Genomic DNA, 26055 nt, shown 5'->3' on the forward strand with positions numbered 1-26055 from the left:
AGTGCTTTGGCTTGGCTGAGTTTGGCATGTTACCCTCTGTAGCTGTGTCACTGTCCCTGAGGCCTGCTGCAGGTGACCGTGTCCCCACTGCACAAGACCACACTGTTGGTCATTGCTCTCATTTTCTGCTGCAAAAATGTGCTTTTTCCCTTCTCTGAATTGCTTTGGCTTGGCTGGGTTTGGCATTTACCCTCAGTAGCTGTGTCACTGTCCCTGGGCCTGCTGCAGGTGACTGTGTCCCCACTGCACAAGACCACACTGTCGGTCATTGCTCTCATTTTCTGCTGCAAAAATGATTTTTTCCCCTTTCTGAAGTGCTTTGGCTGGCTGGGTTTGGCACGTTACCCTCTGTAGTTGTTGTTTCACTGTCCCTGGGGCCTGACTGTGTCGCTGTCTCTGTCCCCACAGCTGCTGAGGCCCGTGTACCAGGAGGACAGCACCGCTGTGGGTGAGTGTGCCTGGGCTGGGGCAGCTGCTCAGGGCACCCAGATCCAGTCTGGGCCTCCTGGCACCACCAGCTCCCTGTGCCAGCCCTGCACAGCTGGGTTTGAGGGCAGGAACAGCCCAGGGGCTTTGGGATCATTGAACCCAAAGGCAGAGGGGAGCTGGGAACAGGGTGAGCCTCACATGAGGAGTCTGGGGAGCTCTGAGAGGGCTCTGATGGTGGGGAGCTCCCAGGGCAGGGTGAGAGCTCTGAGCATCCTGCTTCCCACTGTCCCTGGGCCCATCCATTTTCTCAGAGGAGAACTCTCTGTTCTCCTCACCCACGAGGCCTTGCTGGGGAGCTGCTCCCTGCTCTGAGGCTCCTGCACTGCCCCAAGAGTGAGGCTGGCTGTGCCTCACATCAGTGCCAGCAGCTGTGCCACACTTGGGGAATATTCAAGACCTGGGCTGCTGCAAAGTCTCTGGGCCAGCTCTCCTCAAAAAACCTTTGAAACATAAGCTCATAACACAAACCACAGCTGTGAGAGGTGTGTGTGGGGTGCCTGGAGCTCCCTGGGGATGGCTGGACTGTGGGAAGAGTGGGCTGAGGTGGTGGCAGGGCTGGGCCCTGCAGGAATCCAGGTCCATGTGGAAATCCCTCCTGTCTGCTGATGGATTTGGGAGCTTTGGGAGGCTGTGCTTGCCCTGGCCTGGCTGGATGCCCTGAGGATGAGCTGAGCTCCCAGAGGATGTGAACCCCTCAGCATTCCCTGTCTGGCAAACTTGGTGCTGGCTCTGAGGTGGGGCTGTGTCCAGAGACAGCCCAGAGTGGGCTGGCAAGCCATGGGACAGTGCTGGGGGGCAGGAGGGAGCACTGAGGGCCAGGCCCCCCTGCCTTGGGAGCTCCCAGCCCTGGAGCTCTGCACCAGGAGAATTTTCCACTCTCAGCTGCAGGGGATGTTTTGTTCTGTGGATAATTGCAGCTCTTTCCTGCTGTTTGTGGGTCCTGTGAAAAGATGAGCTGGACCAGGGGGACTTGTTCTTACAGTGGGGTGGGATTTGAAAGGCTTGGGCTTCTTCCTGTAGCAAATTTTGGATTTTTATGGATTTGTTTTTAATTATTTAATGTTTAGAGGGAGGGAGGTATCAGTTAGCCTGAGCAGGGATGAAGTGTGGCAGCACAGAGCTGACATTTGGGTGTGTTTCTGTGCCAGGACCTGTGCAGGTGATTGTTTCCTCTGATACAACGAGGTGATTTAGGGATAAGAGCAAAAGCAAATCCTGAACAGCCCAGACAGATCTTATCTGGCCTGTGCTGAGCTGTCTCTTGAGCTTTGATGTTATCTGCCAGTGCAACCAGGAAAAAGGGAAAAGGGAAAATGTCAGGATTAATGCACTTAGAGGTGGAAACAAGCTCTGAGGTCATGAGGGTGCCCCCAGCAGAGGCAGCTGCTCCAGCCAGCAGTAAACAGCCAAGCTGGCTTCCCAGCCCAGGCTGGCTGCTGTGCTGCCTTTATCTGGGAGTAAATGTGCTATTTCCTAATGCTTAATGGAATATGTAATGCTGGGCAGCTCTGTGTGTTTGCTTTGGACCAGACCTTATCTGCCCTGGGCCACGGTCAGGAGTGTTTTGGCTCATTTCTGCCTGGGAAGGTGCTGGGCATCCCTCACAGTGCCAGGGTAAAGGCTCTGTGGTGGGAGCAGGAGCTCCAGAAGCTCTGTGGTGGGAGCAGGAGCTCCAAAGGATCTGTGGTGGGAGCGGGAGCTCCAGAAGCTCTGTGGTGGGAGCGGGAGCTCCAGAAGCTCTGTGGTGGGAGCAGGAGCTCCAGAAGCTCTGTGGTGGGAGCAGGAGCTCTGTGGTGGGAGCAGGAGCTCCAGAAGCTCTGTGGTGGGAGCAGGAGCTCTGTGGTGGGAGCAGGAGCTCCAGAAGCTCTGTGGTGGGAGCAGGAGCTCCAAAAAGCTCTGGGTGGGAGCAACAGTTCCAAAAAGCTCTGGGTGGGAGCAGGAGCTCCAAAATCTCTGTGGTGGGAGCAGGAGCTCTGGGGTGGGAGCAGGAGCTCCAAAGGCTCTGTGGTGGGAGCAGGAGCTCCAGAAGCTCTGTGGTGGGAGCAGGAGCTCTGGGGTGGCTGCAGGAGGGAAGGGGAGATGCTGGGGGTCCCCAGGAAGCTGCAGGAGGGATGCTCGTTCCTGTTCCTGGGACATCCCTGTGGGGTTGAAGGAGAATGCTCCAGCTCCTCACCTGGATGTGTTCAATCCCAGGGGAGAGCTCTGCCTGCAGCCCCAGGCTGGCTCAGTTCATCAGCTACAGGAGGAGAGGAAGGGAATATGTTGATTTTTCAGTGGGGCTTCTCCTGAAGGTGTGAATTTTGATTAGACAGCCATGCAGTCATGTTGGATCTGTTGCCTGTGAGATTTAGGGCAGTTTTAGGTTGCTGAGTTCCAGCAGGACGTGGTCTGGGGTGGGAGGGTGCAGGAGGAAGGCTCCTGTAATCCCTCCTTGGAGTGAGGATAACTCTCCTCAGGGAGAGGGTCAGACTGAAAGCCAGTCAGGCTGCTTGGGCCTTTTCCAGCCCAGAGTGTAATGCTGACAAACAGAGGATGATGTGATGCCAGCCTCATGAACAGTGAGCTCATCCTTTATAAATACACCCAATGTCTGAGGAACCACTGCTGGCAGCAGCAGGGATTGATCCAGCCATGAGTGTTTGTGGCTCCTGCCTGCTTCTCTGACACCTCCAATCCCAGCATCTCCTGAGAGCTGTCATTAACCCACTGCCCATGGCATGGCATTCCTGCACTTTGCTAATTCCATGCCCAGAATCCAGAGCAGGCAGGACTTGTGTGGATAAAAATGTTGAAGTTCCTCTCTTGGAGTCCCTTCAGGCCCTGGCAGGGGCTCTGAGCTCTCCCTGGAGCTTCTCCTCTCCAGGTGAGCACCCCCAGCTCTCCCAGCCTGGCTGCAGCCCTGGGAGCATCTCTGGTGTCTCCTCTGGACTCATCCAGCAGCTCCAGGTCCCTCCTGTGCTGGGACCCCAGGGTGGGACAGAGCCCTGCAGGGGCAGACTCAGAGGGCAGGGCACTGGTGGGATGTGCTGGCCTGAAGCAGAGCTTGCTGTGCCCTCCCTGGGGTCCTGTTTGTACCTTCCCAGCCGTGTCTGTGCTGCTGGTGGCACCCACTGGAGTCCTCAAGCCACCAAGCAAACAGCCCTGGAGCAAACCCACCCAGGGGCCTCTTGTTTGATGTGACTGTGTTCACAGGGGTTGTGGGATGAGGGAAGAGATGAGGATCTGACTCCATGATTCAGGAGGCTGATTTATTATTTTATGATATATATTACCTTAAAACTATACTAAAAGAATAGAAGAAGGGATTTCATCAGAAGGCTGGCTAAGAGTAGAAAAGAATGATAACAAAGGTTTGTGGCTCGGGCTCTGTGTCCAAGCCAGCTGACTGTGATTGGCCATTAATTACAAGCCAGCACATGAGACCAATCCCAGATGCACCTGTTGCATTCCACAGCAGCAGATAATAATTGTTTACATTTTGTCCCTGAGGCCTCTCAGCTTCTCAGGAGGAAAAATCTTAAGGAAAGGATTTTTTATAAAAGTTGTCTGCGACAGTTTGCCATTAGAAACAATGGATCAGTGCTGTTATTCCTTGAATCCCTGGGACTCCTGGGTAGCTGAGTGCTGCCTGTCCCTGCAGCTCCTGGCCCCAGCAGCTCCCCAGGGTTCCCAAGCCCTGCTCCAGCCTGGGAGAGCAGGACTGAGCTGGAGTGACAGAGCTGGAGCTCCCTCCTCATCCTGCGTTTCCTTCTGCCTCCTGTGTCCATCCAGGGAATGGCTCCAAAGGGAAATCCCACACGGGCTCTGGGAGGAAATCCAGGCTGATGAAGACTGTGCAGAGCATGAAGAGCTATGGGAACTACCAGAACTGCACCATTGTGAGGCCTCACATCCCCCATTCCTATGGCACCTACGTGACCCTGGCCCCCAAAGTGCTGGTGTTCCCCATCTTTGTGCAGGTCAGTGCAGTCACAGGGTGGATGTGCTCAGTGCCCAATCCCAGCTCCAGGGAGTGCCCATCCATGCCAGGATCTCCCTCCCAGCAGGATCCCTGCCATGCTCAGCTCTCCTCTGGAGCTGGCTGCACTTGGCACAGTGCTGGGGCTGTCTCAAAGGGAATTGTGTCCTGCCCAAGCAATTCTCTGTTGGATTTTTTTTTTCTCCTTTTCAGCTTTCAAATGTGGCCCTTGGTAATTGTTTGGGTCAAGAGGAGGTGTCCCAGCTTTTGGGTTTCAGAGATGACTTTGGAATTGCAGATCAGTGTGGTTCTTCTTGATGGTTCTTGTGCTGTCAGTGTGTGCAAAGGGGTTTTAATTTAGCTGTGGTCACACTAAATTTTGGGCAGCCAGGGCCTCACCATCCTCACAGGGAAGGGTTTCTCCCCAATATCCCATCCATCCCTGCCCTCTGGCAGTGGGAGCCATTCCCTGTGTCCTGTCCCTCCATCCCCTGTCCCCAGTCCCTCTCCAGCTCTCCTGGAGCCCCTTCAGGCCCTGGCAGGGGCTCTGAGCTCTCCCTGGAGCTTCTCCTCTCCAGGTGAGTACCCCCAGCTCTCCCAGCCTGGCTCAGAGCAGAGGACAAGGATTCAGAGCAGTAATGGCTCCACAGGGGATGTTCTGCCTCTGCAGGTCCATGAGCTGTTTTAAAAGAACAACCCTGAATTTGGTGGTGGTAGCTCTAACTCCCTCTGTGTCCTTCACTTTGTCTTTCATGTGGCCAGAACCCCAAAAATCTCATCTGCTCCATGTATTTTAGCACATTGCTGATGAATCCCTTCCTTCCTGAGCCTGTGGGGAGCCCTTTGTCCTCCTGTGCCTGTGGCAGTGTCACTGCCACCTCAGCCCAGCCTGAAGCCATGGTCCCCATTCCCTGTCTCTCCTGCCTGAGCCCTGGGCTGGGCTGGAGCTGGGGCTGGTGTTTGATCACCCCCTGCTTCCTATGGCCCCTGGCTGAGCCCTCAGCTTGTGTTGGCAGGAACACAACTGGAACTTTCTGCCTCCTTAGTCCCAAAGCTCAACCTGGGTTGTGCCTGGGAATCTGCCCCTTCAGGAGCTGCTTTTTCCCTCTGCAGGGCCCTGTGCAGATCCCTCCTGTTCCCACTGTGCTGCCCCTTCAGGAGCTGCTTTTTCCCTCTTCAGAGTGTAGAGATCCCTCCTGTTCCCACTGTGCTGCTGCTGCAGGAGCTGATTTTCCCCCGGGCACTGTCACCCTGCAGGGTCCTGTGCAGATCCCTCCTGTTCCCACTCTGCTGCTGCTGCAGGGTTTGTTGTGCACTCAGGACACCTGAACCTGTCCCATTCTCCAGCACTGAGCTGGGTGTGGCACAGAAAGGGACAGGAATTCCTAAGAGTTGCTTTAGGAGTGATGCACACCATCAGGTACAGCGCTGGTGCCTGAGGGACGTGGGAACCTGCCCTGCCAGCCCTGTGGTTGTGCTTCCTGCTGACAAACACCCATCACCCCCCTGAGAGCAGCCCCTGTCAGCTGCTGCTCTTTCACAGCTGGGCTGCTGGAGGTGTGAGTGTAAAGCTCTGTTTTCTCCCCTCACTGGATTGCAGACTCTGTGTCCTTCTGAGCACAGTGAGGGGTGGCGTCTCCCCGTGTGAGTTACAGCTCAAAAAAGAGGGTTTGGTGGGTGGAAAGTGTATCTCACTAACCACACTGCTACTGGAAGGTGTGACTGTTTCTTTTGTTTCCTTTTTTTTTGAATTTTTATTTTCCCATCCAAATGTAGCCCCTGGATCTTTGCAACCCAGCCCGGACTCTGCTGCTGTCGGAGGAGCTGCTCCTTCTCGAGAGCAGGAACAGAACCACACAGGTAAAACTCTCCACTTTGTCTGGGCTCTCCAAACCTTCTGCTCTGCTGTCTTATATAGAGGATTGAATTGTAGAATCACCTGCTTTGGGCTGGAAGGGACCTTAAGCTCATCCTGTCCCATTCCTTGGGCAGGGACACCTCCCACTGTCCCAGGTGCTCCCAGCCCTGTCCAGCCTGGCCTTGGGCACTGCCAGGGATCCAGGGGCAGCCCCAGCTGCTCTGGGCACCCTGTGCCAGGGCCTGCCCACCCTCACAGGGAACAATTCCCAATTCCCAATATCCCATCCAGCCCTGCCCTCTGGCAGTGGGAGCCATTCCCTGTGTCCTGTCCCTCCATCCCCTGTCCCCAGTCCCTCTCCAGCTCTCCTGGAGCCCCTTTAGGCACTGAAGGGACTGGAAGGGATTCCTCATTACATGGAGAAGGGAAATGTTTCATTGTGCAGTGATTGTATTGATATGATATTTGGAAAGAATTCTGGACAGTTTATTGTGGGAAAAACTAAATATCAAAACTCTTTTGTGCTAGAAATCAACTGTTGTTCCTGTTGCTTTTGGGCTCAGAGAGAGGAAACTGTGGGTGGCAAATGCACATCAGTGACAGCCCTGAGGCTCAGGAGGAGGGGGTTTGAGGATGTTTTGTGCCAGGTTAGAGGAGCACAGAGTGGTTCAGGCTGAAAGGCACCACTGGAGGTCATCCAGCCCCATCCCCTTGTTCAGGGATCCCCTGAAGTCACTCAGGGTTGTGTCCACATGGCTTTGCAGCATCTCTAGGGAAGGAGAATCCACTAGAACTAGAAGCAGACAGAGAACTTGCTGCTGATGTTCTCAGAATTTCAGTTCCTGAAACAGCTCACATGTCCTGCCCAAATTCCTCTCGTTCTTCTTACTTCAACTTTCCCGCCATGTTGTTGGAGAGCTGGTGGAACTCTGGGGGCACAACAGGACTTTGGCACCCGGGGGATGAGACAACTCTTACCAAACTGGCAGGGTTTGGATGTGTTGATCACATTTGCTGCTGGCTTCACTTGCATCCAACTGCAAAGTCTGCAAAGCCTTGGAATGTGGGAGGGAGGCAGAGCCCATTTGTGCACTGCTAACCAGAAACATTTATTCTGGGGTAATTTCAGAGGCTCTCACAGAGTAATTTGGGGTTGAATTCAGTAGGAGTGAACAATGTGTCATCTCCACAGATCTTAGAGAAGGTTCTGCTTCACTGGTTTTAGTTTCTGGGTGACCAACAGCAGAAGGCCTGAGCCAAGTCCCACCACTGGCCAGTACAAACCAGCAGAGGGTTGTGCTAAGTGACTCCTCTCTCTTTCTGGTTTTCATTGTGTAATTCATCCCTTGCTTTGACTTGAATCACTTTTCCTTTTTTTTCTGCCAAAAAGTACATGAAAATACATCAAAGTACACGAAAAATTCCATGATTGATTAGAAAACGTGGCACTAACTTTTAACTAAACCCCTTTCCCTCTCTGCCCTGTGCTGCTCAGGGTCTTGTGGGCACCTGCAGGACTGAAACCCAGGTGAACTGCTGGTTGTGTGGCACAGCTGTGCTGGGTGGCTTGGGGGTGCAGCTGAAGGCAGGGAGCTCCTCCTGGCTGGGTTGGTTGACCTTCCTTCAGGCCAGACTCAGCTATTTGGAGCAGCAGCCACATCTGGAATATTTATGGATAATTAATGCTGTTTGCAGTCTGGGTGGGGTATTTGTGCATGTGGGGGTGATGAAGAACCCCAGGGCAGGTGTGTTTGGAGGAGCAGAGACCCCACTGTGGGCAGGGTGAGGAGGAAAATGTCTCAGGGAAAGGACTGTGCTTATGATGCTCTTGGGATGAGCTGGAGCTGGGAGAGTCTCAGGTTGCTGTTGATAATTGCTGCCCCAGATGTGCAGGGTGTCTCTGCTTCAGCCCACGCAGCTGAAGAACGAGTCTGGACTCTTCACTTTTCGGTCTTGAGGTTGTTTATTAATTCTTATCTATAAAATTTTCTTTCTGCCCAGCCGAGATCTGCTCAGCAGGGCAGCCACAGGCACTCTGTGTTGTCCTTTTATACTACAAACTACCTATAACATATTTACACTTAATTCCCAATACCTATCACCTATGTTAGACAGTGCACTTCTACTCTAAACCAATCCCAAAGTGCCAGGATCACTGCAGAAAATGGACAACAAGAAGGAGAAGAAAGAAGGCTGGACACACCCAGATTCCTCCATCTTGTCCCCATAACCCCCATACCAAAAATCCTAAAATCGACATTTTCACCCTGTGATCATTTTGTTATTACACCATTCAAACTTGTGTGACTTTCAGGTCCTCGTACAAAGCTGGTAACTTGCTCCAAGGGTCAAAATCAAATCCCCAGGTGCTCTGGGCAGTCTCTGAGCCCCCTGACGGGGTCCTCAGTAACTCTGGACACCCAGAGGGATGCACTGAGTTCCTACAGGAGAGGATTTCCCAGCTGGAGCTGGTGCCAGGGAAGGGCAGGGTGCAGGCCAGGGGTGTGAGGCAGTGTTTGGGAATGCTGCTGCCCTGGGGCTGTGCTGTCTGGGTGAGCTGGCACAGGGGCAGGGCAGCAGGGCTGAGTCAGTGGGGTGAGGAATGAGCAGTGCTGAAGGGAACAGCCCATGGTGCCGAGCCCAGGCTGGCAGGGACAGTGGAGAGAGCAAGGCTGGGATGTCACCTGTGGCCCTTGGGAAGGGCTCTGTCCTGTCTGCGTGTGTGGCACAGCCATGGAAGGCTTTGTGGAGTTTGTGCAGGTCTCTCTGGAGTGCCAGGCTCTGCTTTGGTCCTGCTGGGCTGTGAGGGGAGAGAACCTGAACCTCTGCAGCCAGCAAGGCCTAAAACAGCCTGGACACCACAGGTGCAGGAGGGCTCTGCCTCCTCTCTTTGCTGGACTTGAATTCTCTCCCTCTCTGCCTCCTCTGATGCCTGGGCAGAGGCTGTCTTGTGTCCAACCAGTCCTTCCTTCCTTGCTCCATGAGGCTTTCTGTTTTCCCACTGCTCTTCCCACACAGCTGGACTCTTGTGGTTTGCAGGATTGTTCTCTGTGTGTTATTCATCTGCTTTGCCTGAGAGGCTCAAGAGAGGAGGGCCTGGGTACAGGGGCTGGAGCTGCAACTCCTGCTCCTTTCTTTCTTCTTTCTTTCTTTCTTTCTTTTCTTTCTTCTTTCCTTCTTCTTTCTTTTCTTCTTCTTTCTTTCTTTCTTTCTTTCTTTCTTTCTTTCTTCTTTCTTCTTTTCTTTCTTTCTCTCTTTCTCTTTCTTTTCTTCTCTTTTCTTTCTTTTCTCTCTTTCTTTTCTCTCTTTCTTTTCTTTCTCTTCTTTCTTCTTTCTTCTCTTTTCTTTCTTCTTTCTCTCTTTCTCTCTTTCTTCTTTCTTTCTTTTCTTTTCTCTCTTTCTCTTCTTTTCTTCTTCTTCTCTTTTCTTTCTTCTCTTTCTCTTTCTTTCTTTCTTCTTTTCTCTTTCTCTCTTTCTCTCTTTTCTCTCTTTCTTCTTTTTCTTTTCTTCTTCTCTTTTTCTTTTCTCTTTTCTTCTCTTCTTTCTCTCTTCTTTTCTCTCTCTTCTTTTCTTTCTTTCTTTCTTTCTTTCTTTTCTTTTCTTCTCTCTTTTCTTTCTTTTCTCTCTTTCTCTCTCTTTCTCTTCTCTCTCTTTCTCTTTTCTCTCTTTTCTCTTTCTTTCTCTCTTTTTTTTCTTTTCTTTCTCTTCTTTCTTTTCTTTCTTTCTTTCTCTCTCTCTTTCTCTCTTTTCTTTCTTTTCTTTCTTTCTTTCTTCTCTTCTTCTTCTCTTTCTTTTCTCTTCTTTCCTTTCTTTCTTTTCTTCTCTCTCTTCTCTTTCTTTCTTTTCTTTCTTTTCTTTTCTTTCTTTCTTTTCTCTTTCTTTTCTTTCTCTTCTCTCTCTTTCTTCTTTTCTTTCTCTTCTCTCTTCTCTTTCTTTCTTTCCCAAACCCCCAGAATCTTTTCCCTGTGGCAGTTTCCACATCAGGCACTGCATCCTTGTCCCTGAGCAAACTCTCTCCCATCTCCTGAAGGAGTCAACCTATCTCACTGGAGGCTAGCCAGGGTCTGTCCTTTCCCTGACCTTACCTCTGGGGCAATCCTTATTCAGGCCTTAATCACATCCTGTCTAGACTTTGCTGCAATTCCCATTTTCTGGCCTCCTGAAATCCCTCCAGCCCCTGGAGTGCCAGAGGAGCCAGCGGGCGATGGCCCACGGGGTGTCCAAGGTGGCCTCTGGCCTTGTCCATCCATCTCCAGTGGACCTGGAGTTCTCCCAAAGCCCTGAGGTGTCTGCTCAGTGTGGGCCATGCTCCTGCCTCCTCATCCCTCCTTTCTGCCACTCTGGCAGGGTCTGCAGGTCAGGATGGATGGATTAACTGTCTAGAAGCCTTTCCTTCTGAGTCCTGCAGCCTCATGGATGGGCTTGGCTGGGTTTATGCTCCTCTCTAGAGCAGGAGGCTTTCTCCTCTTTCTCCTCTTTCTCCTCTTTCTCCTCTTTCTCCTCTTTCTCCTCTTTCTCCTCTTTCTCCTCTTTCTCCTCTTTCTCCTCTTTCTCCTCTTTCTCCTCTTTCTCCTCTTTCTCCTCTTTCTCTCTTCAAGGCTGCATTTCTGGGCACCTTTTCACAGTGATTTTGTTGCCACATATTTCTTCCCAAGGTGTGACATTGGCTCCCTCATGCCCCGGGCAGGGCTCAGTGGCAGTCCCAGGGTTATCCCCCCTTGGGGACACTGGCCCATTGCTCCTGCCTTCCCTCTTGGCTTTCAGTTTCTCCTCATTTCCCTCTTTCAATGTGTCCCTGTCTCCTGTGCCAGTGCTTTGCCAGTCATGTCCTGTAGCTGCTCAGGTCTCTCAGCAGAAGAGCTTTGCTGTTTGTGGTACAGAGCACACCCGGATGAGCAGTGTGGAGACATCAGGCTCAGCTCTATGAACAACCTTTCCCCCCTGTAAAATCTGTTCAGACTCCTAAAAAGTCCATGTGACAATGGCCATTGGCCTCAGTCACTGCAGCAATGACCCAGGGTGCCCATCCCTGTCTTCAGAGAGTCCTTCTGTCCTGGCAGCTCCTGGATTTCTGACTGTGGGCTACGAAATTATTTCTGTTAAATAGCAAAGCTACTTTCACCCTCCAGGGGTCAACTCTGGTGAATTCTGTGACTTGCCTGGGTGAGCCCAGACGTTGTGTTTGTTGTTTGTTTGCTCTTGACTTTTAGGAGCCCTGTGGTTTCTCAGGGTAGATCTGTTTGCCAAGGGCTGTTACAGACAGGTCACGGCCTGTGAGTGTGGGATGGCAGCCCAGGGCAGAGCTCCACGTTACTCCTCCAGTCTCCCCTTGTCCCTGCTGCCCTGGGGTGATCCCTGAGGCCCCTCCTCGGCTCTCAGGTGTCCAGGTCTAATCTCTGGGTCTGCCAGAGCCCCAGGCCCACAGTGCTGAGCTGCCCCTGCCTGTGCCCCTGTCCCTGCCCCTGTCTCTGCCTCTGTGGGTGGAAGGGGCACTTCTGGTTTTCCTCCCAACAGCCTGGAGGAGCAGAGGCACCTCTATCAACTGCTCTCAGATCAATTGTCTTCCTGGAAGCAGCATCTGACAGAGATGCTCCTATAGAACCCGCACTTTTGTGCTTTTACCTTCTACATCCTGAATACAATCCGTCCAATTTTCCTGTAAAAGTTCAATACCTGTAAATTCTTAGCCATGTAATTCCATTTCCAAGAATCCCTATTGAAACTTGCTTGGCTTTGAAGTGATTTTCCTGCTGCTCCCACTCTTTTTTCTACCCTTTAAACTTCCAGAGGCAGTAGGTTTTCAGTTTCTTTCCTCCTTTTCTGTGTGACTGTTAGCTGATCATGTTTTTATCTCCTTCACTTTGGGTTGCTGTTCCCAAAATCCCTTCAGCATCTGTTCTTTGGGGTTGAGGGGCCTGAGATGGCACCAGACAGGTCCCAGAAAATGGCACACCTTTGGCACAAGGTGGGCATGGGATGAGGGTTGTAGTGCAGTTTCTGCCTGGTTATTCCTTGTGTTACCAGCAAGAAGGAATGAAGAGGGTGGATGTGGGCACAAGGCCAGCAGAGTGTTGAGAGCAGAGGAAGGGATTTTCCAAATAACACAGACAAGAACATCCCCTCCCTGGTTTCACTGTCAATTAAAGCTCCACCAGCAGCTTTGTACTTACTGAGAATCCCACAAAAATGAACTTGCACTGCAAGGAGAAATCTTGTGGCAAGGGCTTGGTTTTGGATTTGGAGCCAGATGCTGTTCCCTGATGTGAGACTGCCCAGCATGTGACAACTGTTACCCTGCTTGTCCTCCTCAGGATGTGTCCATGAGCCACAGACACAAACTGTGCTGTCAGCTGAGCAGAGTCACCTGTCTGTGCCCCCTCCCACCTCTCTGGGATTCTGGGTGTTGTCTCCTTTTGCTAAAAGACCACAAACCTTTCCTTGCTGTGGCTCAGTGTTGCAAAACTTTCCCTTTGTTGTGGGAGGTTTTGGGGGGCACTGCAAGTGCCTCACCCTGAGCAGGTCTGGCACCCACTGTGCCACTGTGCCAGTGCCACCTTGCAGCTGCTGCCTGGCATCTCTGGTGACCAGGGCACAGCTGGGGCTGGGCCAGGGCAGCTCAGGCTGGAGCTCAGGGCAAGGCTCTGCCCCCAGAGGGTGCTGGCACTGCCCAGGCTGCCCAGGGAATGGGCACAGCCCCGAGGCTGCCAGAGCTCCAGGAGCCTTTGGGCAGCGCTGCCAGGGGTGCCCAGGGTGGGGCTGCTGGGGGGGCTGGGCAGGGACAGGGGCTGGGCTGGGGGATCCTGGTGGGTCCCTCCAGCTCAGGACATTCTGTGATCCCATGGCTCTGTGATCTTTGAGGCTCTCTGTGTGCCCCAGCTCCTGGAGCCCAGACAGGCTCACACCAAGCCTCTCATCCCTGGGGGGCTTCTGGGTCCAGGATCTCCAGGGCACTGGAGAAACCCATTCTTATTTTCAAGGTCCCATTAATCTGAACTGATTGGACTGAGGACCTCAGGCAAGTAAATGCAGGGACAGCATTTACTGTCCCTGGCCTGGAGGAGCCCCCAGCCCCTGGGACACCCGAGGCTCTGCTGGAGCACAGCTCTGGGAGACTCTTGGGTGGTGTTTCCTGTCCACCCCCACAGTGGTTTGAGGTGTCAGGTTTGTCCCCTGCAGCTGCTCTCTGTGGTCCTGCTCTTGTAAAAACCAAACTTTACTTTCTCACTGAGAGCAGCGAGGGCGATCAGAGGGATCAGATTTGCTTTCAGGCTGCAACTTCTGCAGAGTGCTGGGATTAGTCGGCAACTTCTTCCCTCCTCCTGCTGTGATTTGTGACTGGTGTAAGTGGGAAGTGACAGGAGGGAGCAGAGGGTGTGTTTGTGTGGTGTGGAACTGCCAGGCAGGTTTATCCCTCCTGTCACAGGACTCACCAGCCTCAGGAAGCGGCTGCCAAGTGAGGGGAGCCTCATCCAAAGCTCGCTGGGTGCAGCAGCCCCTTGGGAAGGGCTCTCCGGGCTCCCTGGTGCCTCTCCCCAGGGCAGGGGACATTTCCAGGACACTCAGTGCCAAGAGATGAGCTCCCTATAGCTCCTCCTGTGCTGCTCCTGTGCTTCCAGGTGACTCTCTTTGTCTACTCCGACCTGCTGCTCTTCACCAAGGAGGACGAGCCCGGGCGCTGCAACGTGCTGAGGAACCCTCTGTACCTGCACAGTGTCAAGCTCCAGGAGGGTGAGTGTTTGCAGCAGCAGCTGGAGGCATTTTGGGGGTTTTCTGGCTGCTGGCTGCAGATGTTTCTGGCCAGCAGCACCCTGCTCTCCTGGTGCTTCCAGGTCATCCTTGCTGGGTGCCAGCACCACCCCTGCTGTCGCTGCATTTACCTGGGAGCTCCATCTCCTGGCACACCTCAGGAGCACCCAGGCCCTTTCCAGCCTTTCTGGGTGCATGGCTCAGGATCTGGGCTGGCATTGCCCAAGTGGTGTCACACTGTGACAGCAGGGACTGGCCAAGGCTGGGAAAGGGAACTGAAGCCTTGAGGTTTCCCCCATGGTGCCTCGAGGGAGTTCAGAGATTGGCTCCAAGCATGGCTGGCCAAGCTCTGATGACCTTGACTTTGCTACTTCTCTCTTGAGCTGCCCACGGTTTCCCTGTTGCTCACATCCATCCCCCGCTCACGCCTCTGGGGAGGAAAGAGCAAACCCTCAGAGCAGGCCTGGGGACCTTGCCCTCACCCTGCACTTTGGCTGACACCTTTTGTGTCCAGCTGAGGGCTCAGAGAGGGCTGGGATGACTGGAAATGGGTTAATTCAGGCTGTACAAAAGACTGCCTTTAGCTCCTCGTGGTCTAAAGAGGAATAAGGGAATTTCTCTACCACATCCTATTTGCTATGGTGGAGCCACTTGTTGGCCCTGGGCCCAGTTTCACCTTGTTCCTTGTGTGCTGTGGTTGCTTTTGGGTATGGGCTTGTTTTATGTACAGTTACCTGAGTGTGCCACAGCTCCTCCTGCAGCCCAGGCAGCTGCCCTGGGACCCCTGGGACAGGGGAAATCAGGATGAAATTGAAGGAGAAACTTTCCTGTCATGAGGTTGGTCAGATATTGAGTGACCCAGAGAGGCTGTGGGATCTCCAGTCCTGGAGGCATTCAGGACTCCTGAGTGCCCTGCTCTGGGTGCTTGGTCAGGGATTGGACTCCAGAGCCCACCAGAGAGGCCCCTTCCACCCCAAATTACTCTGGAAGTGATGAGCAATGTCTTTATGCAGTCCTATGGCCCTGACCAAAAGGAATGAATCCAGATCTGGGCTGCTTCTCCAAAGGGATCCTTTTCTGGGTGAATTTTGCTGCTTCTCATGACTTTCCCCAGCTGAGCCACGAGCCCTATGGATGAGCTGTGTCTCTCCACATGCATCACGTTGTTCTGAGCTCAGTGCTGGACACCACAGGCTGCCTGTCACTTGTTATTTCCCATTTCCAGCAACGTTTCTGTTTCCAGATGAATTCCCTGACCTATTTGGTGGGAGCAGAAGCACGGGGGAGGGAGATGGGGCACCACGGCCACGAGCCACTGAGAAAAGCCATTGAAGCCTCCCTGGGCTTTGTTGAGTGTGTTCTCAGCACTGCTTATTTCTAAGAAAGGGACAAAAGAAATTGTTCCTCGTTAAAGTGCTTTTGGTCAGCTCCTGGGCTGTGTGTGTGCTGCTCCTGGCTGCTCCCAAAGACTGAGGAATAGCTCTGCTTGGAGAAATCAGCATCCCTGCTGCTGCTCCTGGCTCTGCACAGGACTGTGCCTCCTCACCTCGGGCATGGGGGATTCATGGGCAGTTTTCTGCCACTTCTTTCCTTGTTGCAATAATAACTCGGCTGGATCCTGTCTGGAATAGCTTCCCAAGGCTCTCCAAAGGAGATGTGGTCCCTGCAGCACTGAGCCATCCCCCGTGCACTGGGAATCCAGCCCAGCTGCTGTTCAGGCAGCTCAGACCCTCCTGCTTGGGGCAGGGCTGCTTCAAAGGCGGCTGGAGGGAGCTGGGAGCTGTCTGTCCCTCTTGGCAGGGGTTTGCTGCTGCTCTCCTGAATGACTGAGAGGCCCATGAATAGGAACAGGCGTGTGGCTGCCTCCAACAATTGAGACATCTCCGGTGCGCTCAGGGCCATTGTGCTGTTTCCTGTTCCTGCGCTCGCTGCTCTGTGCGAAAGCAAATCAGTCTGATCTGCCTCACAATGCTGCCTCTTCCTGCTTTACAGCCCAGCACGGGCTGATGAGCTGGCTGCAGTGACACAGGGCTGGCTTCCTCAGCAGCCACTGTGGGAATTTCCACACACGGGATCCTGGTTCCCCCCCATGGGTGTGCTCAGCTTTGGGACAGAGAGGAGCTTTCCTTAATCCCCACTCTGGGAGCCCATCCCCAGCTGGGATCCTGCAAACAGGGGCTTCTCCACATCCCATCCTGCTGTGTTGTGCAGCCCCAAGATGCTCAAGGGGCAGCAGTGGGGTTTATGAGCCTTCTGTGCTTCCTTGGAGTGCTGAGGAGCACCCAGGGTTTGCCCTGCCACACTCCCCCAGTGGGATGAGCTTGTCCCCTCCTGCAGCTGGGTTTGGATGTGCCCAGCAGCATATCCCACGCACCAGGGCCTGGCAGCACCTTGTCCTGGCTGCTGGGTGCAGTCCCAGCCTGGCTGAGCAGAGCTGAGGGTTTGGCCTCGGGGTGCCTGCCCTCAGCAGGGCACTGCCACAGCCGCAGCACCAGCTGCCCTCTTTGCCCATCTTTCTGACCCAACACCAGCCATGCACCCCCAGATCCTGAGAGCAGCAGGTGCTGTCCATGGCTGCACAGGGAAGTGGCAGAGGCAGAGAGGAGCTGCTGTGCTGGCTCAGGCAGTGTGGGTGTGCAGGACAGGGCTTTGCTGAACAGGGGACGTGTCCCTGCAGAGCTCCCACTGAGCCTCGTGCCCAGCCTGGCACAGGCTCAGCTCACGTCACTCTGGAAGGCAAACCAGCCCCAGCTCAGCACATCAGGAAGAGAAGGAAATACCTCCAAGTGAGCTTTTTCCTCCTGCTTATTTCTTCTTAGCATTTCCCTGACTTTGGTTGAGGGAATGTGCTGTGCTGCTGTCACGAGAGCTGTGGGGAGCAGAGCTGGGGATCATCCTGGGATCTGCCACCTCTTCAGTGCCAGCCTGTGCCTCTCCTGTGTATTTCTGGGCTCTGGGCACATCAGGCTCTGCTGCTCCACCCTGAAGACATGGAAGGAATCCTAGCAAACCTGGTTTGTGGTGAAATCTGCACCCAGGTCAGCCCTGCCTGGCTCTGCCATTGCCCTCCAGCCTCCCCCTGTGCCCTGCCAGGGATCAGCCCTGCCTCAGCCCAGCTGCTGGGATGGGCAGCCAGTGCATTACTGAAGTTCTCCCTAAAGGCTGGTAGAAAATGGGATTTAAGCCATTCCTTAGCCCAGACTGGCCCCCTGCTTTGTGTGTCCTGCTGGGCCGTGAGTGGCAGTGAGTCCTGGAGGGACAGGAACAGCAGCTGCTGGCTCTGGAGGCTGCTGGTGCCAGGATTCACAGCTCAGGGGAGAGGAATTTGAAAGGGAACTTAATTCTGGTGGGTTTGCACCTTGTCAGGATCAGCTGTTACTGCAGAAGGAATCCACAGAGGCCCAAGGGGAGCAGGGTCATTCCCTGGGCTGGCACACTCCAACAGGACCTTTCTTTATGAGGATCCTCACACTATGAAAAGCACGTTCACTCTTCTGTGAAAATGTAAAAAGTTTAATAAAGAACAATAGGAGACAAGGACCATGGGGCAAAGGTTATTAGGGCTGGGTGCATCTTGGCACCTAAGTGTTATCTTTGGGGATACCCTTTAAATACCTTTTAATTACATCAGCCTATTGCACATTCACAGACCCTTTTGCATAGTAAACTTTTCCTTAAATTAGTTTACATATTCTAAGAATTGTTTAGCATATCTGCTCCTTGAATCTGTTTTTTTAGAGTATGTGTATTTTTGGTCGTGGTTTTAGTCTATTTTTATTATTTCTAGTTTTTGGGCCTTGGTCCACACTGTGACACTCCATGGTGAGTGCTGATAGTTGGCACATCTGTAGTAGGTGTCTTCTTCATATGTTTATTGAATGTTATCTCATCTAAGAAGGCAGTTTAATGCAAGTATAGCTATTTCACTAGTATGTCTAAGCTTAATTAACAAAAGAAATAAAAAATATATATTTGTAACAAAGTTACTTTTACACTACTCATATAAAATCCATTTTTATATTTGTGAAAAGCCAATATTATAATATGTATCTATAACAACATCATCAGGGAAAACCTGGTTAAAGCTCCTAAGGAAACCCAGCTGGGATGTGCTGTGACCTGCTGTGCCAGTCAGCCTGGAGGGGTCCTGGGGCAGGGCAGAGCAGGGCCCAGCTCAGGAGCAGCAGGACTCGTGGTGTGCCAGCCTTTTCTGAGGGGAAAAGCACGGGGTGAGGGGGTCCAATGGGCTCCACAGGGAAATGCTGCTGGTGGTCCTGCTGGGAGTGATGGGAGAGGGCTGGGAGCACTCAGGCACTGCCATGGGGGCAGTGGGTGTTTCTCTGTGTGCTGAGGTGAGGGATGGGCTCCCAGCCAGGCCCAGCTCCTCCTGCTGCCAGGATCCAGCTCCCTCCCCTCCTGGGAATGAGGATGTGGAGGGGCAGCCCTGGGGGAGCACAGGGAAGATTTTGGGAACACCTGAGAGGGCCACAGCAGCAGTCCCAGTGGTGCTGGGCTCCAGCAGCCACTGTCACACAGTGTCCTGGTGTCCCTGCAGGGATTTTCCAGCCCAAATCCTGCAAAATGCATTAAGACTGAAGCTGGCAGTGGAGGCAGAGCTGTGACCCCACAAAGGACAGCTGGAATAGACACCCAGCAAAGGGCTCCAGGCCAGTTCTTCCTGGTTTCACGTGGCCCAGGGAGTGACTCAAGAGGCACCCGAGTCCCTCGGTGGGTCACAGCTCTTATCTGGACATTTGGGCTGCTGCCTGCAGCAGGAGAATTGTTTTCCTCCAGGGAACAGGGTGTTTCCAGCCCTGTGCAGAGCCTGTTCCCATCCAGCAGCTCAGGCTGCTGAAATGAAGCAGAGCTTGTGCTGACACCACTGGCAGTGGGATCTGCATCCATGGCCAGGCTGCAGCCCTGGGCTCCTGGCACAGATAATGGCATTAGGAGGGTCAGGGAAGCAGCAGCCCCACAGTGCTGCCAAGGGGCTGTGAAGGGGCCAGCCAGCTCCTGGAGAAGGGATGTTCTGCTCTGGAGATGGGATGTTCTGCTCTGGAGATGGGATGTTCTGCTCTGGAGATGGGATGTTCTGCCCTGGAGATGGGATGTTCTGCCCTGGAGATGGGACGTCCTGCTCTGGAGATGGATGTTTGCTCTGGAGATGGGATGTTCTGCCCTGGAGATGGGATGTTCTGCCCTGGAGATGGGACGTCCTGCTCTGGAGATGGGATGTCCTGTCCTAGAGATGGGATGTCCTGTTCTGGAAATGGGATGTCCTGCTCCAGAGCTGTGCTGTCCTGCTCCAGAGCTGAGGTGACCCTGTCCTGGGGCAGTTCCATGTCCTCCTGTGGGTTGGTGTATGCCTGGAGCTGGCTTCCCTCGAGGCTGGGGAGACACCAGGGCCAGGGCAGATCCTCAGGAATGCCTTTTGGTTGGGTGCAGGGAAGTCTGGGCCTGCAGGGACCAGCCTGGCACACAGCTGGGGTCAGACACATCTCCTGGGGTGTCTGGCAGCAGCTGAGGAGCTGCTCTGGGCTGCTCCATCATTCAGCAGGAGCTGGATGGCAGAGTTGGTGATTGTGTTGTCCCCAGCACCATCTCCTTGCACAAAGCTGTGGAAGTTCCCTGGCTGGGTCTCCTTGGTGTCCCCATGCTGGGCAGTTTGTCCTCAGCCCAAAGGAGCAGGATGAGCTCCTGCCCCTGCCCCATCCTGCTGCTTCCCATTGCTCTGGGATTTGGCTCCATCCCTTTGCAGAGGCAGGGCCCCAGCTGCTGGCACTGGGGGAGGCTGGGACAGACAGCAGGACCACCAGGACCACCAGGAGCAGCCAGGACTTGGGGCAAGAAGCTGGGAATGAGATGCAGGACCAGGAGTTTCTCTGTGAGTCCTCCTGGGAGCAAAGTGCCCCCAGGGATAGGATGGAGACACCCATCCCTGATTCCCAGGATGGCTCTGTGGGTGCTGCAGGTCCTGTGCAGCCCCTGGGACTCTCCCACAGGCTGCAGGTGCCAGGGCAGGCTGGGCAGCAGGGCCTGCAGTGCCTCTGAATGCAGCAAACCCTTTCCAAAGGAGGAACCTCGGGAGGATCCCTGCCAGGGCACTGAGTCCCTGCAGGGCCCCGCCGTGCCCGGCCCTGGCAGATGCCACATACATCACCCAGCTCACAGCCTGGTACTGGGGACAACAACAAACACTCATTCAGGGCTGTCTCTCAGCCAGTTCCTCTGCCAGTGGCTCCTCTTGCAGAAATGCAGCTGCAGCTTCACCCTGACCCCGGTTTCTCTTCCCTGCAGGTTCAGAAGATCGCAAGTTCTGCATCCTTTACCTGGCGGAGGTGAGTGCTGCTGATTTCCACTTTAACCTTCCAGTGAGAGCTGGGCAGGTCCTGACAGCTCTGATCCTTTTTCTGGGGCAAGGAGCACTGAAAAAATTAATTTGAACTTCTCTTTAAATGAATTTGCCAGAAGCCTGGAAAAGAAATGCAATGGCTGTAGAATCTGTGAATAAGAAGCTGCTAAAAGGAGCTTGGGTAGCACTAGGACAGGTTTCTTTTCCCCTTCTCCCTGTGGATCTTCCTTGAGACATCTCACTTTTGTTTTCTCTTAGGATTCTTACCCCTGGGGGCAGATTTCTTTGCCAAGTGTTTTGTCATTATTTTTAGGCACCTTGCTTTTCTTGTATTCAAACATCCAGGTTTGGAGCCCTCAAATAAAATAAGGAAGCCCAGTGTGAAAGCAAAATCACAGCTGTAAACCCACATGTGGCTGAGTGCTCTAAGCAGCTTTGGAGTCACCCAGACTGTGGCACAGTCCCTTTTGTCAAGTCAAGGACTCTGCAGAGTTGGTTCTCACTGCACCTCCCTAACCATTGAAGGCCTTGGGGTTTTTTTGCTTTCGCAGTGACTTTGCTGTGTTCCTGCTTTCAAGGCCTTGCACTCTCTGAGGTGGGAAGGTGGGTCTGGGAAAGCTCCCCAGGGCACAGAGGAGAAAGGCAAACACTGCTGAGCAGCCCTGTGCAATAATGAGCCATTGTGAGGGCTGGGTGCTAATGCTCAGGGTGGAAGTTGTTCACCTTGAGAGGCTGGAGCTGGGCCAGGGCACGACTCACTGCAGAATCCTGCACTCCTCTCCTGTTCCTTCCTTCCTTGTCTGCTGTGTGCTCTGTGGCAGGGGCTGAGCCTCCCCTGGCTTTGCTCACTGTGTGTCCCAGGCAATGTCACCCTGGGCTGGGGACAGCTGCGCTGTGACTCAGCCAGGCTGGGCTGGGTGCTTGGATGAGCCTCTCCAGCATTTCTCAGGCACTTGGAAAAATGCACTCAGAGTCTGATGTTTGGTTTGGAAGCTCAGTGCCCCTAAGTAGAAGTGACCAAAACAGAGCTGGCTGTGTTTCATGAGATCCTGAGATGTGAAGAGTGTCTTTGTCAGGCTGTAATGAAGGGCTGGGCTTTCTTCTGAGGGGCCTAATTGGCTGTGAGAGCTCTGCTGATGGAGATCCCTGGCATTGCTGTAGCTGGAGTGGAGCACTTGGATAGAAAATGTGAGATTTTTGCTTTCCCACCTCCTGTTCCCCCATGGATTTCAACAGTTCTGGACTGGCCACGCTGTGGGACTCTGCAAACCCTGGCTGCTCCTCCTGGGCTGCTTTGGGGCACTCACAAGGGCAGTGGAGCTTCCCAGCAGCTCTGCCACGTGCTGGACCCCAGGGCTGGGTGATCCCCCCTGCACTGCCAGCCCAGCTCTGAGGTGACACTGGGCAGCCCTGGCTTGGGGACAGACCTGGCCAAGCAGGGTGTGCCCTGTGCCACCCTTCCCTCCCATCCCCATGGCTGTAAGAGCTGAAATGAGAGATGTGGAACTCCAGGAGCTCTCCAAAATGCAGTTTATTGTATCCAAAATGCAATTTATTGTATACAAAATGCAGTTTATTGTATCCAAGAGGTTACAGCAGTCCAGGGTGGGTGACAGAGCTGTGCCACAGCTGTCAGCTCCAGCTGCAGGCAGGCCTGGAGACCCTTTGGTTTTGGTTACAATGCATTATAGACTTTTCTTTGCTGAGCACCTGAATACAGTAGAACCAATCTATACCTTAACTATTATCTATAGCCTATCATAACTACTGTAATTACCATATTCATGTCACTGTTCTCCAATCACTAAAAGTTAGTACATTGCAGTTTAAGCTAGAAGTTGTTTTTCAGTTTTTTTGCAGTGAAAAATTCTGAGACTTTTTTTCTACTTGCAACTTTGCTGCCTTGTTTGCCTGAGCTCTCTTTCTGCTTGGTAAAAACATCTTCTTGTTTGGGATGGGTTTATCCTTTGCTCTAAGCCATAAAAACCCCTTCTAACTAACACACACCTTTGTTAGGTTGTGTTAACACACTTTGTTAACACACCTAACGCCTCCTTGGTTATCCAGTAAGACTGGCTCAGCAATTCTTTTCTTCTGTATCAAAACTTGCTTCCATCTCTATTCCTTCTTCAGATTCTACATTTAAAAATCTTTCTGCTAAGCATCTGTGAGACCTTATTGTCAAACTTTCATCCTTCCCAACACAAGGCTGCTGCTCTGTCCTCAGCTGGCTCCAAGGTGGAGGGGACAGGAACCTGCCAGCTGTGGGTACCCAGCAGTGGGAAATTGGGGTTTGAAAGGGGAACAAGGTGGGGATGTGCCTGTGAGTCAGCAGTGAGCCAGGGCAGCATGGGGCTCTCCCAGCACACTTCTCTCAGACGTCTCTTCTGGGAAGCAGTGACCTGTGACCTGCAGGTCACCTCCCCAGGAGCCACAGGGAGGGGGGACAGGGCTGCAGGGCTGGGGATGGGGCAGGAGAGCAGGAACCCCCCAGATGTGCAGTGCAGGGGCTGTGCCCTTGGTCCCATGTGGAGAGATGGGCTCTTCAGAAGGGATGGGATGTTCTGGGAGCCAGCCTGGGAGCATTCCAACATCTGATTCCTGCAGGGAAGACAACAGGAACATCTCCTTCAGGTTATCTCTCTTTTCTTTTTGGCATTCACATTTTGGGAGCAGATCTTTGCTTACAGGCCTGTGGGGTGTCACCAGGAGGCTGGGAGGGGACAGTCCCCTCAGAGGTGTCCCTGCAGGCTGGCTCTCACAGAAACACTGCAGGGGTCACTGGGGAGGCTGTGGGTCCCTCTCTGGCCTGGTGGGAGGCTGGGTTTGTGTGATAAGGTGATTTTTGCAGTGGGCCTGCTCTCAGATGAGGGCTGGGGCTGGGCACTGGGAAGTGGCACTTGCAGCAGTCGTTGGGTCATCTCAGTGCAGCTCTCCCCAGCACCTGGCAGCTCTGGTGTCCAGTGGGTGCCACACTCTGCTTGTGGCACCTTCTTCTGCCCTGCTGAAAAGCTCAGCCTCCTTCCTGGCTGTGGGAACAGCCTCTGCAAGGATGGGCTCTGCAAGGATGGGCTCCCCTGAGGGGCTGGCTGTGCCCTGGGGACAGGGATTGCCCTGGAGAGGGGCTGGCTGTGCCCTGGGGACAGGGATTGCCCTGGAGAGGGGCTGGCTGTGCCCTGGGGACAGGGATTCCCTTGCAGAGGGGCTGGCTGTGCCATGAGGGCAGGGATTGCCCTTTGAGAGGGGCTGGCTGTGCCCTGGGGACAGGGATAGCCCTGAGGGGCTGGCTGTGCCATGGGGACAGAGATTACCCTGGAGAGGGGCTGGCTGTGCCCTGGGGACAGAAATCCCTCTGGAGAGGGGCTGGCTGTGCCCTGGGGACAGGGATTGCCCTGAGGGTCTGGCTCTGCCCTGGGGACAGGGATTGCCCTGAGGGGCAGTCTGTGCCCTGGGGACAGAAATCCCTCTGGAGAGGGGCTGGCTGTGCCCTGGGGACAGGGATTGCCCTGGAGAGGGGCTGGCTGTGCCCTGGGGACAGAAATCCCTCTGGAGAGGGGCTGGCTGTGCCCTGGGGACAGGGATTGCCCTGGAGAGGGGCTGGCTGTGCCCTGGGGACAGGGATTGCCCTGAGGGGCTGGCTGTGCCCTGGGGACAGGGATTCCTCTGGAGAGGGGCTGGCTGTGCCCTGGGGACAGAAATCCCTCTGGAGAGGGGCTGGCTGTGCCCTGGGGACAGGGATTGCCCTTTGAGAGGGTCTGGTTGTGCTCTGGGGACAGGGATTCCTCTGGAGAGGGGCTGGCTGTGCCCTGGGGACAGGGATTGCCCTTTGGGAGGGTCTGGCTGTGCCCTGGGGACAGGGATTGCCCTGCAGAGGGGCTGGCTGTGCCCTGGGGACAGGGATTGCCCTGCAGAGGGGCTGGCTGTGCCCTGGGGACATGTTCAGGTTCCTGAGGGGGGTCAGGACTGCCTGGCTGCCCAGCCCGTGGCAGCTGGAAGGGATGAGGATGGATAGGGGCAGGATGTGTGAGCTCTCATGGCATTTTGGCCCCGTGTCACCCTCAGGGGTCTCTCCCCATCGTGACCTGCTCCATCCCTGGCTCTGTGTGCCCTGAGCCTCTCCTGGCTCTGTCCCTGCTGCTGGTGGCCCAGGGGGGTTTGTGGCCACTCTCAGCTGGGCTCCTGTCGCCCTGGGCTGGGCAGACACATCCATTGTGCTGCTGTGATGGGCTGGGAGGTCGGAGGAAGCTCTTGAGCTGCTGTTTGTTGCCCACAAATCATCTGCAATGAGCACTAATGTGTTTAGTGCTGCTGAGAGCTGAGAGGAGCCCACGGGGCCAGGCTGCCACTGCCTTTGCTGCAGGAAGAGCTCTCTGCTGAAGCCTTGAGCTGCAGCCTCCTGCTATTGCTCATCTTGAAGGTTTCTGAGTAATGTTCTGACCCATAAGGTCACAGATTTGCATTTGGATCTGACACATTACAAAACGAAAGTATGTTCTTATACCTGTGAGTTCCTTAATTTATTATAAACAAGAGAGAAAATTCCAACCTTCAGGAAGTGTCACAAAAAAAGATACTGCTGTTCATCCTGTCTAATTGTGTGTAATAAATCACTGCACAGAGTTGGAACCCTGGGCAGTGTGGCTGTTTGCAGGCAGAGCTAAGCAGGAGCTGCAGAGCCTGCTGTGGGTTCCAGCAGAAGGGTGTTTGTTTTTCAGCCTCTGCAAGGTGAGAACTGTAGGGTTTGGAGATCCTGAGTGAACATGGACCCGGTTCTAGAGGGGCACTTGGCATCCTGGAAAGGCTGAATGTAGAATGGCATTAGAATGAATTGTAAAATGGGATTGTCCCCTGTGGGGGTTTTGTTCCTTCTGGTGGCTGTGATAGCCCCAGCACAGACATGAGCCAGGATTTTGGAGGTGAAGGTGGCACCTTTACATCTCAGGAATGCCTGAGTGTGTACCTGGGATCACAGAGTCCCAGAAGAGCCAAGGCAGGGTCACCTGGAGCAGGTGGCACAGGAAGGTGTCCAGGTGTCTCCAAAGAGGGACACCCCACACCCTCCCTGGGCAGCTGTTCCAGGGCTCTGCCACCCTCGTGGAGAAATGTTCTTCCTCATGTTGGGTGGAACTCCTGGTGTTTCAGTTTATGGCCATTACAGCTCCTCTGTTTTTTATGTTTGCCAGCTGATATGTTAAAAACTCCTGGCAGTGCACTGAGACCCTGCCTGGGCCATCTTTCCTTTTGGGATTTTAAATCCTGATTTGAGCATTGCAATAGGTGGAGCTGGCACAGGGTGCCCAGAGCAGCTGTGGCTGCCCCTGCATCCCTGGCAGTGCCCAAGTGTTGGACAGGGCTTGGAACAACCTGGGACAGTGGGAGGTGTCCCTGCCATGGCAGGGGGTGGGATGGGATGAGCTTTAAGGTCCTTTCCAACCCAAACCAGTCTGGGTTTCTGGGACTGGATGTGGCACTTGGTGCCATGATCTAGTTGAGGTGTTAGAACATGGGTTGGACTCGATGATCTTAAAGGTCTCTTCCAACCTAGAATTTCTGTGATTCTGTGATTCAGTGTGGACCCACATTTCTGCACCCCACAAGATTTGGGGTGTGGGAGTTTGTCTGCATTTTCCCCATTCCCCACTCCCTGCAGGA

At 53.9% G+C, this 26055-nt stretch overlaps 1 protein-coding gene across 2 annotated transcripts in view; it reads left to right on the top strand.

The window, feature by feature from the left end:
- Positions 1-26055, top strand: part of RGS3 (regulator of G protein signaling 3) — a 77971-nt gene that overhangs the window by 17625 nt on the left and 34291 nt on the right. For both annotated transcript variants that reach the window (XM_064727417.1, XM_064727419.1), the window contains 5 exons: positions 409-448; positions 4261-4448; positions 6224-6307; positions 13922-14033; positions 20349-20389. In XM_064727417.1, coding sequence (XP_064583487.1) covers positions 409-448; positions 4261-4448; positions 6224-6307; positions 13922-14033; positions 20349-20389 — 465 coding nt within the window. The remainder of the gene's footprint in view (positions 1-408; positions 449-4260; positions 4449-6223; positions 6308-13921; positions 14034-20348; positions 20390-26055) is intronic.

This window comes from Zonotrichia leucophrys, chromosome 17 (assembly GCF_028769735.1).
Source record: "Zonotrichia leucophrys gambelii isolate GWCS_2022_RI chromosome 17, RI_Zleu_2.0, whole genome shotgun sequence".
Taxonomy (NCBI): domain Eukaryota; kingdom Metazoa; phylum Chordata; class Aves; order Passeriformes; family Passerellidae; genus Zonotrichia; species Zonotrichia leucophrys.